General features: G+C 52.1%; 6 protein-coding genes across 6 annotated transcripts; 2 read left to right on the forward strand and 4 right to left on the reverse strand.

The window, feature by feature from the left end:
• Positions 1 to 5: 5 nt before the first annotated feature.
• Positions 6 to 2,823, reverse strand: ATG9 (autophagy protein atg9; the record flags this gene model as incomplete). Its single annotated transcript, XM_062947809.1, has 3 exons — positions 6 to 1,334; positions 1,397 to 2,117; positions 2,171 to 2,823. 3 exons carry the CDS (start codon positions 2,821 to 2,823, stop codon positions 6 to 8), a joined length of 2,703 nt encoding a protein of 900 aa, XP_062799056.1.
• A 492-nt stretch (positions 2,824 to 3,315) lies between these two features.
• On the forward strand, positions 3,316 to 5,571 carry COG6 (Golgi transport complex subunit 6; the record flags this gene model as incomplete). The annotated part of the gene is made up of 2 exons (XM_062947810.1): positions 3,316 to 3,702; positions 3,769 to 5,571. The coding sequence occupies 2 exons, from the start codon at positions 3,316 to 3,318 to the stop codon at positions 5,569 to 5,571; spliced, it is 2,190 nt and encodes a 729-aa protein (XP_062799057.1).
• A 527-nt stretch (positions 5,572 to 6,098) lies between these two features.
• On the forward strand, positions 6,099 to 8,971 carry QC764_505570 (uncharacterized protein; the record flags this gene model as incomplete). Its single annotated transcript, XM_062947811.1, has 3 exons — positions 6,099 to 6,200; positions 6,269 to 8,462; positions 8,536 to 8,971. 3 exons carry the CDS (start codon positions 6,099 to 6,101, stop codon positions 8,754 to 8,756), a joined length of 2,517 nt encoding a protein of 838 aa, XP_062799058.1. The 3' UTR covers positions 8,757 to 8,971.
• Positions 8,972 to 9,017: 46 nt separating this feature from the next.
• QC764_505580 (uncharacterized protein) lies at positions 9,018 to 9,902 on the reverse strand (the record flags this gene model as incomplete). Its single annotated transcript, XM_062947812.1, has 2 exons — positions 9,018 to 9,631; positions 9,759 to 9,902. 2 exons carry the CDS (start codon positions 9,900 to 9,902, stop codon positions 9,245 to 9,247), a joined length of 531 nt encoding a protein of 176 aa, XP_062799059.1. The 3' UTR covers positions 9,018 to 9,244.
• A 717-nt stretch (positions 9,903 to 10,619) lies between these two features.
• LDB17 (pre-rRNA processing) lies at positions 10,620 to 12,465 on the reverse strand (the record flags this gene model as incomplete). The annotated part of the gene is made up of 3 exons (XM_062947813.1): positions 12,212 to 12,465; positions 11,614 to 12,146; positions 10,620 to 11,558 (listed from the first exon to the last, which is right to left on the reverse strand). Exons 1-3 carry the CDS (start codon positions 12,264 to 12,266, stop codon positions 10,620 to 10,622), a joined length of 1,527 nt encoding a protein of 508 aa, XP_062799060.1. The 5' UTR covers positions 12,267 to 12,465.
• A 105-nt stretch (positions 12,466 to 12,570) lies between these two features.
• Positions 12,571 to 15,296, reverse strand: LRO1 (phospholipid:diacylglycerol acyltransferase). Its single transcript, XM_062947814.1, has 2 exons — positions 14,455 to 15,296; positions 12,571 to 14,383 (listed from the first exon to the last, which is right to left on the reverse strand). The coding sequence occupies exons 1-2, from the start codon at positions 14,776 to 14,778 to the stop codon at positions 12,824 to 12,826; spliced, it is 1,884 nt and encodes a 627-aa protein (XP_062799061.1). The 5' UTR covers positions 14,779 to 15,296; the 3' UTR covers positions 12,571 to 12,823.
• Positions 15,297 to 15,399: the final 103 nt, after the last annotated feature.

Below are 15,399 nucleotides of genomic sequence, written 5' to 3' on the forward strand. Positions count from 1 at the left end.
ATTCATCAAACGCCGTTCCGAGTGAACTGGGCCTGGTTGAATTGATAAATCATGTCCACAACTCCCGCCTCCGCAGTCCCACTACCCTCGATTGCGCTGTTGTCCCTGCTCAAGGTTCTGGCCGGTGATGTCTGCCAGGCCGATTCATCCATGCCATCTTCATGGCCGTACACCTCTTCATCGTCGTGACGATTGACACCCTCCCTACCTCGTTCTTCATCTTCCAGAGACTCCTCGATGATGTTGCTTTCATCGGGGCGTCTGTTTTGCTGAACTCGGTGTGGATGCGAGGCCCGGCCCGGGTTCACAAGGTGCGATGGCGGCAAGTGATGCGGATCCAGGAGAATCGACGCCATGGGAGAAGGAGCCACCATACTTGGCCCAGGGCGCAGACCTTGGCCGGGAGCCCTGCTCATTGATCGAAACTCACTACGACCCATCCGGGAAGTCTGCATGTCAGCACCAAGAGGCGGCGAGTTCAGACCAGGCCAGGCTGGCGGAGGGTGAAATTGATTCCGCATTCCCGGTGGGAGATGTGATCCTGGGGCGCCCTTTGGGTTGAGAGCAAAGTTGCCATAATTCCCGATGAACCCGTAGTACGATGCTTCCATCTTCCCATGTTTGGCTGAGTAGTACTCGTCGCGTACGTCACCACCATCACTCGGCTTCTTTGCGTTCGCCATGGCCTTCTTGAAATCGAATTCGGCAAAGGTGCACACATAGCCTAGTCCGTCAATGTGAAGCGTGAACTCCCGGAAAAAGTCGATAATCTGGTCGCTGCACTTGGGAAGGCTGAAAAAAAGGACAAACGGCGTTGTCAGGATGCCCAAAATCTCCTCCAGAAAGATAACGATCTTGGGTTTGTATAGCTCAGCAAACTCAAGCTTAATGTCATAACTGTGCAGTCTATCCTTCCAGTGGTCGGGTTCGTAGTGTGTGTACTCGATCACGTTGCGCATGGCATATTCCGGGTCGAAGACTGCATCGTCCTGAGACTGCATGCCGTGGGCAACCGCCCAGATACTACCAAAAATGGCCGTGTAGAAGAGCACGGTGCGATCCGGTGTGATCTCGAAGCCGAGGAAAAGTTCAGGATCGAAAACAGATGCAATGGCCAACACGGTTGCCAACGCTCCCGAGACAAATGCGACGGATTTGGCTACCATCTCGGTCTTAACCTTTGGGAACTGATCCATATAATGCGTTGCAAAAGCTTTCGACATGTCCAGACGCTTTTGGAAAAGGTGTGGTAGCTCGTTGAACTCGCGAAATTTCCACTCGGCAAGGGGTGTATACGACCGAGATGACAATACAGACGGGTTCTTTTGGATTTCCTAACCAAGATGTGAGCTCACACTGGCACAATTACACGCCCATCAAAGAACTAGTGACTTACATGATAGTACATCAAAAAGTAATAGATGACAAGATAGAGCGACACGAAAGGCGATAACACTAGAATCATGATGCCAGCAAACTGGAACCGTGAGCGCAGTTTCTCGCTTATCTCCCCTCTGCGGTCGGCTCGCAGGAATTTCTGGTTGACCTGGCCCTTCTCGTCAAACACCATGTCGAGAACACTGAACATCAAAGTCCACTCCAGAGTACGAGAGAAGTACTGCCGATTTCGCAGGAACGGCAGCGGAATAGTGAGGTCCAAAATGTCCTTGTTGAACAGGGCAATGAGATAGTTTTCACGTCTCATGATGCGATTCGCAATGTCGGACGCATCTAGCCTTTCTTTGGACTGGCTGCCAATGAAATGTCTTTGCAACGGGGTCAAGGTGGTTGCCGTCTGTGAGTTCTGGTTTCGTAGAGCCATTACGCGTGCCACCACTTCTTGCCAGGTGATAGTCTGCATGTCGTGGTCCGGGATGTTAAGCAAATGTGTGTAAAAGTCACGGACATGAAATAGCCGGTGGAGGTCCAAGATATACTGGATTGCCTTCCATATGAAGTAGAATGCAAAGAGCCAGAGGCCAAGATTCCACCACCCCGACATCTTTCTAGTGCACTGTGGAACGATGATCTGCGAGAGCTTCTGGCTTCCGCGGACAAGACTGTAGTCAACACATTGCGTGAGGAAGGTCAAGAGGACAGCTATGAAAGCCACGTTCCTACGTCACGTCAGCAACGGTTTCTTCGTTTTGAGTCAGTTTCGTGAACGTACCCAAGATGCAGCACCCGTTCGGTTATTATCGCCTTGATACCACATCCCCTGTAATAATCGTAGACCTCTTTGATAAACTTGTCGAGGTTCTGGACATTTGCCCATCTCCATTCCGCCATCTTCTTCGCATCGAGAGATGCGCTCCCAGAGAACAGAGAGCCCGGGGCGCCGTTACCCCGGTGACTCTGTGTGAATGGCTCATCGTTGTGGAGGGGTTGGTGGACTTGAGTTGTTTTCCATTTTGCTCGCGCGCTGGATGAGCCGGGCATGGTATAGGCAGCTTGTCGACTCTGCTTTCTTTTGGGCTTCCCTGCTGGGTGAGCGCCTCGAGGTTCGACCAGGAGCGAGGGCGGAACATCGTTGTCGGCATCGTCGTCGTGCGCGAGCCACATCGACCGGTCATTTTGGTGCCCCGGTGGGACTTTCGACGCCGGTGTCTTTCGTAAACCTGCTAGCGTCGCACGACTATCATCAACGGTGAGGCCCTCCACATGATCCAGATCATAGTCTTGGAAGTTGTGATTGAGATTTTCTTCGTCAAGAAGTCCAGCTCGCGATCCCCCGTCATATCCTTCAGAGTCGTGCCCTCGAAGCTCTTCGTAGAATGACCGCCCCTGTGTGGTGGGCATCTTTGAAAACAGCTTCGGAGGCATCTTTTCGCCTCGGTTTCAAAGAATGAAGTCGCTGAGAGTGCCGGGTATCATGGGTTAGCAAGATGGAGTCACAGATTGTGAGGGAAAACGCTAATTAGAGGCGCTTCACTCAGAGTTGTGCGGACGAGGTGGACGAGGTGGACGTGGTGGACGTAGTGGGGGATCTGTTGACAAGACAAAGCAGAAGAAGCTGATAAGGGTAGGCAAGGTGCAGAAGCGGCACTATCACACCTTTCAAGGTAACGTGAGATCAGTCAGGCGATGCGGCCATCTGCCAGCCGCTTCTGTTTCTTGTCTTGCGAAGAAGCATGCGCAGCATAAGTTTTCTACAACCACCAGTGCAGAAGGTTGGCGTTTGGTTGCCTTGAACCTTCCTGGTCAGCTGCCGCGCCAGAATGACGACGGATGGGGTCTGATTGGGAAGGCGGTGTGTTGTGAGAGGAATGCCAAGGCCCTTATCGCTTATCAGCTCTAGCATGCCACCATGCCAGCATGGCGATACAGCTTCCCTCCTGTAATTCAATACTTCATACATCATACCTTAACGAGCTCCTGAAGGTAGATGCTGTTCTCAGCATCGTGCCTCGCCAAACCTCCCTTTTTCCAAGTCACCACTCCGGGCTGCTTCGAATGGCTTCTTCAGGCTCCGCGCCAACTGCTTCATTAGCAGCAAAGACCCCAAACCCTCTGTCATCAAAAGTCACCAGCGTTCTGTCATCTTCCTATGCAGACACCGAGTTTCGAGGGGCACTTACTTTATTAGATGAACGGGGTGTCCTCAACACACCCGACACTCGACGCCAGCTTCGTCTGGACCTGCAAAAGGAGGTGATAGATAGCAATGGCGAAATCATCGATGAGTTCTCCAAGGTTTCCGAGGTAGGTTTTCTGGTAGATCAACATCAAGTGATATCGACTTACAGACTGGTTGACGTTGATTTACAGCAACTTCGGCGTATTGGTGCCACCATTGGCAGACTCAATGAGAGTTTCAATGAGATGAAAAGGGAGATTGGTACCGCTCATCAGGCAACATCATCTAGTCTAGAGGAAGCATCACGTCTCATGATTCAAAAGCAACAAGTTGAGCAAAAACAGACTCTTCTCAAAGCCTTCAAGGGCAATTTCATCCTTTCCGACGATGAGGCGGCTGCTCTCACGCTCATGTCAGAACCAGTCAATGACCTCTATTTTGCTACCCTCGCAAAAGCTAAAAAGATCACCAAAGACTGCGAGCTACTTCTTGGGTTTGAGAATCAGACTTTGGGCTTGGAGGTGATGGAACTGGCTTCAAAAAATCTCAACCTGGGCTTCCAGAAGCTGTACAAGTGGGTACAGAAGGAGTTCAAGACGTTGAATCTTGAAAACCCACAAATTGGCTCATCAATCCGGCGAGCTCTTCGAGTGTTGGCCGAAAGACCTACACTGTTTCAAAACTGTTTGGACTATTTTGCAGAAGCTCGCGAACATATCCTGTCCGACTCGTTCTACACAGCATTAACCGGGAGCTCGGCATCTGGCGTGGAGAACACCTCGATCAAACCCATCGAGTTAGTGGCGCACGACACCTTGAGATATGTAGGAGACATGCTTGCTTGGGTGCATTCAGCAGCTGTGAGCGAGCGAGAGGCACTGGAAGGTCTCTTCATTGGAGAGGCCGAGCAGATTAAGAAGGGCATCCAAGCCGGCAGAGAGAACGAAATATGGCGACTGGCGGACGAGGAGGGTGATGGTGCAAGCGATTTTGATGCCGTTAAGACATTGAACGATCTGGTTGACCGAGACGTCTCCGGAGCAGTCCGCATATTACGACAGCGGGTCGAACAGGTCATTCAGACAAACGAGGAAACAATCCTGGCATACGAACTCGCGAATCTGCTCAATTTCTACAAAAGCATGTTTTCGAAACTGCTGGGTCCTGGCTCGAGTTTGGTGGATTCTCTTGGGTTACTGGAGGCTGAAGCCCTACGGCAGTTTCGGTCGCTGGCTCGTGACCACGTTGCGGCTCTCCAGGGGGATTTCGTCCAGACTCCTACAGAACTTCGACCCCCAGAGTTTTTGTTCGAGGCGTTGGAGCAGCTGTCTGCCATTATGAAGACATACGAAACCTCACTCGCTTCATTTGCTGAAAAGGAAGCAGATTTTGAAACTATCATGGTGGAGGCCTTCGACCCATTCATGTCAGGTTGCGCAACCATGGCGCAGACATTACAGCCCCCCTCTGACTCCGTCTTCCTCGTCAACTGCTTTCTCACAGCTCTGAATTCGCTGGCACCCTTTGAGTTCACGCCCACACGAACAACTCAGTTGCAGGCCAAATTTGAAACTGAGCGGTCACACCTTGTGGAAAGCCAGTATGCATTTTTCCGTAAGGAATCCGGCCTAGATGCACTCATCACAGCACTCAGTATCTTGGGCAATGGAGCAGAAGACGTGGAGAAGGTGCCGTTGCTTGAGGCGGCCCAAGCACCTGCACTGACACAGGCTGGGCAATTGCTTGATGATTTCCTACCCTCGGCGCTGATGGATGCCATGGAGAATCTCAAGCACTTGCAGGATTCCAAACTGGTCCAGCAAATCACCGAAGAGGCTGCCGAGAGGTTCTGTGTCGACTTCGAGCAGGTGGAAGAGAAGTTGATGTTGGCAGATGAGCTGGCCGAACAGAAGCAGGGCAACGCTGACGAGCTTCAAAGCTTACGGGCATTATTTCCGAGAACTTCTGGGGAGATTCGTGTCCTGTTGTCGTAGTTGATTTAGTGTCGTTGCAAGCTGTTCATAGTCCGGGAAAATTGATGGATAGGAAGATTTCACTTCCACTGATGATCTTGGATAATTGATGTTGCCCCAAATAGGACGTTGTGGGGCACTGTAACCGTAGATCGGCTTCCCAACGTCGACGTCACCGCCCCGCCGTTCTGTTATCGCTCCGATAAACAGCCCTACCGCGCGTCCGGTGCTTGGTGCCAGTCGGCGACCCCTGCCTCTCCCCGTTATCGACAAGCTCCAGCCCACTGCAGCCCACTGTAAGCACGGCCTCCGATTGCGACTTGCCTTGCGGACATTCCGTCCAGACATTGTTCAGCCTGGCGATCTGAATCTCGAGTTCCTAGTCGAAACCGCATTGATGAACCTACAGCACATGCATACGACGACATCGTGAATCTACCGGAGCCATTGGCCAGCTGAAACCCGGCCGACTCCCACCACATTTCTCTTCCCTCTCGCTGCGAATCCGTACACCCGCAACGGAATGTCCTCATTCACCACACATCATCATGTTTGGCAGTAGAACAGCCAGTTCTGCCATGTCCATTCTGCAGAAGACGTACGATGAGAGTTACCTGACATGTTCTACCGCCGTGTACTATGAGAGCCAGGTAGCCCCAATCCATCCTCCTTTCCGGCGTGCTTAGTAGACGGCCGCTGACGTATGTTATAACATCAGGGCAACGAGGACGAGGCTATGCGATGTTGGCGACAGGCCCTAGAACAACTATATGACCCTCACGCGAACAGAATACTCCCCAATTTTAACCCTCGCTCCGAGACGGAGAAGGCGCTGGTGGAGAGTCTTCGTCAGTTGGAACTGCAGTGTAAGGAGCGGATTGACCTCCTCGAAGCCCTTCGTCTTTCTCGTCTGTCGGCCCCTCAGCATGACTCGCTGTCTTCCAGCAGCAGGCCCAGCAAATCATCATCCGACTCCCATGATGGCGGGATACCTGGGCAACAGGACGGAGGTTGGATCGGGAATGGTACCATCCCTGCCGTTAACTACACCGACTTATCGCGACCAAATACTTTGAGGCGACTTTCTTCACAAAACAGGACATCCTCCTCAGAACAGGCTGTTGCAAGCAGCCGCGGACCACAACACGGAAGCATGCCGCCACCCCTCTCTGCTCGAAAGCCGCTGCCATCGACAGCCTCGATACCGTCGCCCGAAAGAAAGCCCTCGAGAACGTCTAGCTCTGAACGACACACAATGCGCACCACGCTACGTACGGGCACAAGGGACAAGACACCGAAAGCGACACTGCGACGACAGCCACCAAACTCATCAGAGGTCCCAGTACCAAGCAAGGCGGCCACCCTAGCCTGGGGCACCTTGGGCCAACGAGAGAGCCTGGACCAGCCATCAGGAAGCAGCCCCATTTCACGTCCAGCTCCGAACACTCCTACTGTCCCTGAACAGTCACGCAGGAGCCTTGAGCTATCCAAACGGCTTTGGGACAGCAACTCAAGAAGACTGGTGACGCCTCGAACGAGGAGTCCGAACAAAGACACCGATAGTGCGCCTGCCACAGACCCGCGGCGCTCTGGAGAGTACCCCTTTCCACGAGCGTCATCGATTTCAATCAGTGCAGCTTCAACCGCTCTGAACGCTTTGGCTCTCAAGGAAAGTAGTGATCGTCGTTCGCCGGAAAGAGAGCATATCACGAGGCTGCGGACCGCGCCGCCTGAAACTCCGCGAAGTAGGGCGCAGAGGGACATTTTGAACAATGACTCCAATATGAGCGAAGGATTACCGGATAAATCGCTAACTAAGAAAACATCGCTGGATTCCGCTACCGTCTCTCGCAGGTCTGCGGGTGCTTCACTCTCAGCGGCGCGAATTAAGTCCACGCCAACTAGATCTGGTAACAAGAGGAAAACCCCACAGTTGGGGCACAACAATGATAGGGCCCGACCAAGGAGAAGCTCCTCACCTGTGCTATCCGAGAGCTCTTCTTCTTCGTTCGAAACCCCTGCCCGGCGACCCTCTGGACAACACAAGCGTTCGACAGTGGAGCGACAGAGAGAAGCTTCACTTATCGTGGACTCGATCATTCAGCCATCGGAAAGCTCCGAAGACGACGAGCCCACCAAGGAAGTCAAGTCATGGAAAAAGCGCAAGGCGGAGCTCCTCAAGAAACTGCCGCCTGGGGTGGATGAACACGCCGCAAAGCAGATTCTCAACGAGATCGTCATCCAAGGGGACGAGGTACACTGGAGCGACATTGCGGGGCTCGAAATAGCCAAAAATGCTCTTCGTGAGACTGTTGTTTATCCGTTTTTGCGGCCGGATTTATTTATGGGGCTGCGTGAACCGGCGAGAGGAATGCTCTTGTTTGGGCCTCCTGGTACCGGAAAGACGATGCTAGCGAGAGCCGTGGCCACTGAGAGCAAGTCAACCTTCTTCTCCATATCCGCCAGCAGCCTGACCAGTAAATATCTGGGGGAATCCGAGAAGCTCGTCAGGGCGCTCTTCAGTTTGGCAAAGGTACTGGCACCGAGCATCATTTTCGTGGATGAAATCGACTCGCTTCTCTCGCAGCGATCAGGTTCAGGTGAGCATGAGGCCACAAGACGAATCAAGACGGAATTCTTGATTCAGTGGAGTGATCTCCAGCGTGCGGCTGCGGGAAGGGAGGTTGGCGAACGAGACAAGGAAAGAGGTGATGCAAATAGAGTGCTGGTTCTGGCTGCAACCAATCTGCCATGGGCAATTGACGAGGCAGCGAGACGACGGTTTGTCAGGCGGCAGTATATACCACTGCCTGAGGCGGAAACGCGGGCGGTGCAGCTGAAGACGCTGCTGAAACAGCAGACACACACACTGAGTGATGAAGACATCAACACATTAGTTGCGATGACAGACGGTAAGTTGGCCCTAATCCTATACGCTATCTGTTTGGTTTTGAACCTGTTGCTGATGCGTCATATCTCAAACAGGCTTCTCGGGCTCGGATATCACAGCATTGGCAAAAGATGCTGCGATGGGCCCTCTCAGATCTCTTGGAGACGCTTTACTGCACATGACAGAGAATGATATACGGCCAATTGGACTGTCCGATTTTATTGCCAGCTTGGCCACTATCAGACCAAGTGTGAGCAAAGCGGGCCTAAAGGAATACGAAGACTGGGCGAGGGAGTTTGGAGAGCGTGGTGGATGAGAAAGTCCCCTTTGGGCCAATAGAAGCATACACTTTACATGTCGACGCGAGCCTGGAGACTTTTGCTTATCTGTTTTTTTAAAAGCATAGCTCAGGAGTTCATAGGGGGTTTGCTGCTTTGGTTGGTTGGTTAGTTGGGGGCCAGGCAAGAACATAAACAGAGCAGCCATCTGTTCGTTAGGAAATAACACGAGTTCCCATAAGCATGCTTCCACAACATGGGGAGACATTATCTCCTGTCGAGCGATTGGCTCTGTCAGCCTTTGTCATGTTTCTGATGCCTAGTATTTCCACTCTTTGGTATATCTTGATGCTACAAACCTCCACCCAATATTGTATATATGTACACATGCACATGAACCATTCATGTTTCTTCCTGAAATCGTACACCTTTTTGACAGAGCCTAAAACCCAGACTCCGTCTCCCAATGCCTACTATCCGATGCACCCACCCCACTCCCTAACAATAACCCCAAGTCTTTTTATTTTCATTGCGTTTGCTTGGACAACCACCCGTACTTCTTCTTCGTCCTCAACTCGAGGATCAACGTCAGCGTCTTCAGCTCCTTCTCCACCTCGGCAGCTTCCGCCTTTACAAACTGCAGAGACCTCTCTGTCTTTTCGGCGACGTCCTTCAGGCTCTTCCTCGCCTCCTTTGCTTCTTTCTTGACCACCCTTTGCCTCACGAGCTCTTCGGCGGAGGGGATTGGGGGGCGGGCCGAGATGGGGAGGCCGGCGCCGGGGGCAATGATGTGCTTGACTACGTGGCGCTTGGACTTGGAGGTGCGCCAGCCGGGGCTGATGGCGACGACGTCGCCCTGGCGGAGGGAGTTGGCGGGGTCGTGGACGAGATAAGTTTTCGGGTCGTCGAAGTGCTGGTGGTGGAGAAGGAGGGGGAGTAGGTTAGTACAAGTAAGAGGTGAATCGGTCGGTGTTTAGTGGGGTTGAGAAGGAGGAGGAGGAGGGAGGAGGGAGGGGGAGGGGTTTGGTCGTATATAGTACCTTCTTGAGGAAGTTGTTCCACTTTAGCCCTCCCACGCGCACTTTGACCGTCTTGTCGATCAGCCCTGCGGTGACGACTACGCCGTGAATCTCCCGCATGGAGTTCAGCTGGGCGAGGTTCTTGGCTATTGAAGAGGAGGCCATCTTGATATGTGTGTTGATGTGTGCGTGTCTGTGGCCCCAAAAGCCAATTGCTTTTCTCCAAGTTTCCTCCTCCGTTTGGTTTGGCGACCTCTTCAACGTCTCGGTTCTCGGGTACTCTTGTTGTGGTGGATCTGTGCCGGTGGTTCGGGAATTTGGCGGGTTGGCGGAGTCGCAGCAGCTCAGAGTTCGCAAAATGAGGCTGTCGTCTCCCAAAATTTTGGAGCCTGCACTACCAAAAGCCGGAGTGGACGTTGAGATGGACCGGGGTTAGGCGAACCACCGTGCGGGTCATTCCTGTAAAGATGCCCGCCAGCCTGTGTGCCAAGACTTTCCTTCTGCACTGTGGACGAAAGCTCAGCCTTGTGCGCTCTGTGCCCCTGTTTCTCAACTCAATTGAAAAGGGGTGAATGCAAACATCGAGATTACATCACCAAAGATAGAGCACAAGCTCGCCCCAACACATATTCCCATAAAACACAGCAGTTAAAAATTAGAATTATTGTAGCTATCTTGCCTAGTGCACTAGGAAAACGCCTTGCGCTGTGCCCTTGTCCCGTTGATGCCATTGTAGAAAAAGTGTATGCTTAGTTGTCCCCTCGTTACCATAAATTCGTGATTGCAAACAGTTCCCCTAATCCAAAATCCCACACCTTTATTGCAACTCCCATGAGGGTAAGTATCCAACACCCCTCAAGTTACCGATTGAGCTGCAGCTGGTCAAGAAACCGGTGCAGGGCCAATCGGTGATGGCGTTTCGGACGGCGTCCGAACCTCAGCGCCAACTGCGGCTATAATTTTGGCCCTCCTTCGTGGTGGCGGGAGTTTCGGTGGCATCTTTTTCTGACCAGCCCCATTGACGTGCAAGTGAGGTACAGGCACCGGTGGATGAACGACAGGAACCCCGTGCTTATGTCGGGGCACTTCTGGTAGTGATTTCTGCGCCCTCAGAGTCCTAGGTGGCGGCGGTCTGGGTGGGCTGCCTCCATGCTCGGATTTGCCCTTGGCCTGCGCTGCCATATCCGACTTGCGACTAGGTGTCTTCACTCCGGGTTTCTCGGACACTTTGGCGATAACACTCACGGCACTACCGGTTTGTGACAGCGAGAGGCTGCCGATTGGACTGAGTGACGGAGATTCCGGCTCTTCTTCAGCCAGCCATGGGGTGCTGGCTACTCTGTCGAGCAGGCGTATTGTTGTCGGTTCGGGAGGCATAAAGTGCGCATTGCCGGTGCCTCGCAGGATGTCGATGAGACTGAGAATCTGACCCCTTTTGTAATGAGGCGGTTTGCTGAGTTGGGTATGAGCGAGCAAAGGGGCAAGTACCCTCAAGTAAGTGTGTCTCAAAATGTCCATCTCGCTCGGCAAATCAAGCAAGTTCCGTATGATGACATCCAGCAGCACATGGAGATCATTTGTGTAAAAATACTCGTACGTTGCAGATGTGGTAAAAAGCAGGTACAGCAGTTTGAGAATGAGCAGCTGCTGAGAGGTCTCTGTTTCCCGGTTGAGAAGCAGTATGATATTCTCTCCAAAGGTTCGATAGGAATCTCCATGAACGCCAAGAAGTTTGATGACGCGATTGGTGGTGGGCGAGATGGATGATGGTTCTGTCGCTGCCGATGTCGCTGCCACCATGTACTGTTCATTCAACACCAGCTGAAAGGCAGTTAGCGATAAAATTCCCAGAGCGATGAAATTCGGTAGCACTTACCAAAACCCGAATAACAGAATAGTGGTAAGGATCATTGGCGTCATCGGCTAGGGCTTCGATGAGTTGGAAGAGATACGTGACGAAGCCATCGTCAATTTGCATCAAATCCTCGTCCCGTAGCCGTTCAATGCGGGACATCTCATACATCAGCTGTAACAGAAGCCGATGTAATCGGGAATCCTTTCCCCCACACCCCTTGATCAACTCCAGCAACCGCACAAAGCACCCTTCCTTGATCATTTGTCGGAAGGTCTCCTCCTCGGCGCGGCCGTCGGACAGGAGAAAGTTGGCAATAACGTGGAGCGGCGCATACTCATCCTCCTGAAGCAAACTGTATATGATTTGGGTTCGCACATAGTCCTTATTGGCAGAAAACAGCGGGCTGTGTATTAACTGCTCGGAACAATTCGCAATCTCGTCCTCGTCGTCGAGGTATTCGTCCCGGGCTTTGGAAACCAAATCAAGCCATGAGCGCAAGGCGTTATCGAGAAGCTCGTAAGAATCGCATGGTGCAGAGAGGATCTGATTCAAGGCTGCAAAGATGGATCGCAATTAGCATGTTGTGTCTTGGGTCGAGCTGCCGTGCATTCTTCTTTACCTGCCCAGAATTGCTGCTCATTCTCAGCAGTCCAAGTGCCTTGGACATCGGCCATGTTCTCAGACGAGCCAGTGTTGTGAATGCAAATGGGTCATCACGATGGCTAGGTGTCCAGGTCGCATATAAGGAATTCCGAGAGGCGCAACGCACTTTGCGGTAAGACAATCCGGTGATCAGGGCGTTTTGTAGTTGGACTTGGGATGGTCCGCCTGACTGGTGGCTCTCTTGTGTTGGAGGGGCTGAAGCACTGCGCGTGACGGATCGAAATTCCCAATCTTCGGTTTGGCTGCCGAGACTCACGTTTCGCATGCACGGGCCACCTAATTAAGCCGGGATGACGTCGAATGGGTAGTGCCAGTGTCTTGGGTCCCTCTCGTCTTTTATCATGATTAATCATATCGATAGGTATTCTTCCTGTTCTAAGCCTATCTAACCTGCTCCATATATCTCCACCACACATTAATCTTCAGTCAAGGTATCAACTGAAACGATAGACAACAGCCACCAAACTATGCAAAAAACCAACACGTCCTTTGAACGCCCCCAACCATGAAAAATACCCAGATCTATCATGTCATGAACCCTCCCCCCATCATCATACAGACACAACTGCTATTCTTCCTCGTATATTTTGGCCCGTTCCGCATACTCTCGGATGTTGCTGACCACATAATCCTGAATTTCCCCGCCCCTGCCAGCCGCAATTCTCAGGATGAGCTCGTTGAGGTTGGACCTCCCCAAAATGTCAACGTGATCCGCCGTATTGGGTCCGCCACGAGGATTGAACCTTTCAGGTTCGTGTGGCATCTCCACCACAGTCACTTTCGCACCAGCTGGGTTGTACCGCTTCATATTCCACCCCTTATTGCACATATACCCGGTACTCATCAGGTTTACTGTCCCATCTCCTTCACCCATGACAACGCCGTGATCGACATCGCCTTGGATGAGGGCAGTGTCAATGGTCATGTTCAAGTTAGTGAGAGCTCCAAGCTCGGAAGAGCGGTAGTAGTAGGCCCGTTCGGTGGGCTTCCCTACGCCATAGAAACAGTACACCTTGAGGCTAGGGGCGAGAGGCAGACGAGTTTCGAGAGGGTTGATCCATTTCCTGGGATCAAGTTCGTTGGCTGTGACCTCCTTCATAGTGTGTGCCACGCCCTGGGAATAACTTCTTTTGACCGAATCCCGATACCAATCATCAGTCGTGTCGTATAGGTATTGCATTGCATCATCCACCGTAAAGTTTGTCTTTGGTATCGTCCAGTTCTGTTTGGTTCGAAAGTTGAGGAATGAACCAAAGCTCACTGCTTGACCGGGCTGGTCATCAGGTGCCCCATCAAGATCTCCCCAAATGGCATTGCCTCCCATTGGCAACATTGAGGACATGCCAGGCATGGCACGGAATATCTCGGCTCTCTCCTCTTTGCTAAGAAACTTCTCCAGTCCATACACTGCGAAAGCATTCAGTTGCGCCGTGTCACGCATCTCGCCCGATAATATCGCTGCGACATCCTTGACGGCCCCAAGCATGCATCCACTGACGTTGATCCATGAGTCAACATGTCTCTCCACCCAGTCGTCACCACCTCTGCCACCCTGCTCAGAGGCTACCCAGTGGAAAAAGTAGAAGACCACTTGGCTGCCCATGCTGTGTGATGTGAGGACAACCTTCTTGTTATCCAGCTTGACAGCCATCTCAATATGGGCTTTCAGTCTAGAGAAGTACTGGTCTCTCTTCTCCAAGTTCGGGTACGCTAGCCGCCAGTCGTACGCTGCGGTGAACGAGTTGGTCGGGTCATAACCCAAGGACGCTAGGTTTTCGATGATCTTGTTCCAAATCCAGTACCCGGTAATAAAGAAGTCAGTCGCGTCGAAGCCTTGTGCCGCCCTCAGTTTGATCCCCGGTGGGTCCAGCCCAGTTGTATGGTCCAACATGATGTGCCTCTTCCAATTCTCCTTGTCCATGACCAATGCCCTCATCATGCTCCAACTGCCCCAAAGCCGTTTCCGAAAATAAGGTAGCGATTCATTAGACGTTCCCCAGGACTCGAGACCAGTCGAAATAACACCGGGAATTAGAACCATTGGATGGTGTGAAGATAGGCCTTCGGAGCGAACCTTGAGGCCTACAGAGAAGGCATCGTAGCTTTCGAGAAAATCGCGTTCGCCATTCTGTCATGTGGGTGATCCATTAGCTTGACAGGTAATCATATCAAATTCCAGAGCGTGTGTGATTCACTCACCACCAGCTCGCGCATATCCTTGACAAAACCTGCAGGAAGAATCTCGAACAAGTTGTCCATACTCAAGTCCCCGAGCTCGGGGAACTCGAAACCGATAAGATCATTGCTTTTTGCAAAGAAACCGGCCGCAATGATACCAAACAAACTCCCGAGAAAGAAAATACCCGTTGTCTTCCTCTTTCGTGTTTCCTTTCGTTTGTGGACGACCTTGACTTTCTCGCCGGGTCTGACGGGGCTTTGGTTGCGAGGTGTCTGTGCGGGTGAAGGTTCGGTAGGTGTGTCGTTGCCGTTGCCGAACACTCGTCGCCGCAGAGTGCTGGCCATCTCGAGACTGGTTTGGGCGGTGACTAGTGCGGTGTGGTGTGAATGCACCGTGGATGGGTAGACTTCAAGGAGGTGGTTCAGTATATCCAAATACTGAGGAGCGCCAGCGGCTCCTCCGCCTCAGCTCTGAACAGCAAGTCCGGGTGGGGCAAGGGATCTTTGACTGCCGGTTTCGCTCCTGCTTGTCACCCATCGACATGTAGATTTGCTTCGGCTCGATGTTGATACCGGGGAATCCGTGTCGGCATTTTCTAGAACACCGAAAAAGAAAAAGAAGCGATTATAGCCGGGTTTTGTTTCGTCATCCTTAATTATCCGATCCACGTCGTTGTGATTTGCTCTCCGCGCCCGTGTCGATGTACTCGGTACGGGGCTATTGTTTGCGCCTCTGCTTTAAAATAGACATCAGGCGCATCGATCCAAGAGACTTTGGCTTCAAATGGCATTGCAAAGTATAATCTATCATATAGGTTATCTTTTATCTGAGATCAGCACTTCAAGCTTCTCACTGAGACAAGGTTGTCTCTTGTAGATCCAAGTATCGACTACCGAAGAATGCATGTTGAAGACTGCCGTTTCCTGACAGGTGGGTTGACAGGCACGACAGGGATGCTGCACGGG

This window comes from Podospora pseudoanserina, chromosome 5 (genome assembly GCF_035222485.1).
Source record: "Podospora pseudoanserina strain CBS 124.78 chromosome 5, whole genome shotgun sequence".
NCBI lineage: Eukaryota > Fungi > Ascomycota > Sordariomycetes > Sordariales > Podosporaceae > Podospora > Podospora pseudoanserina.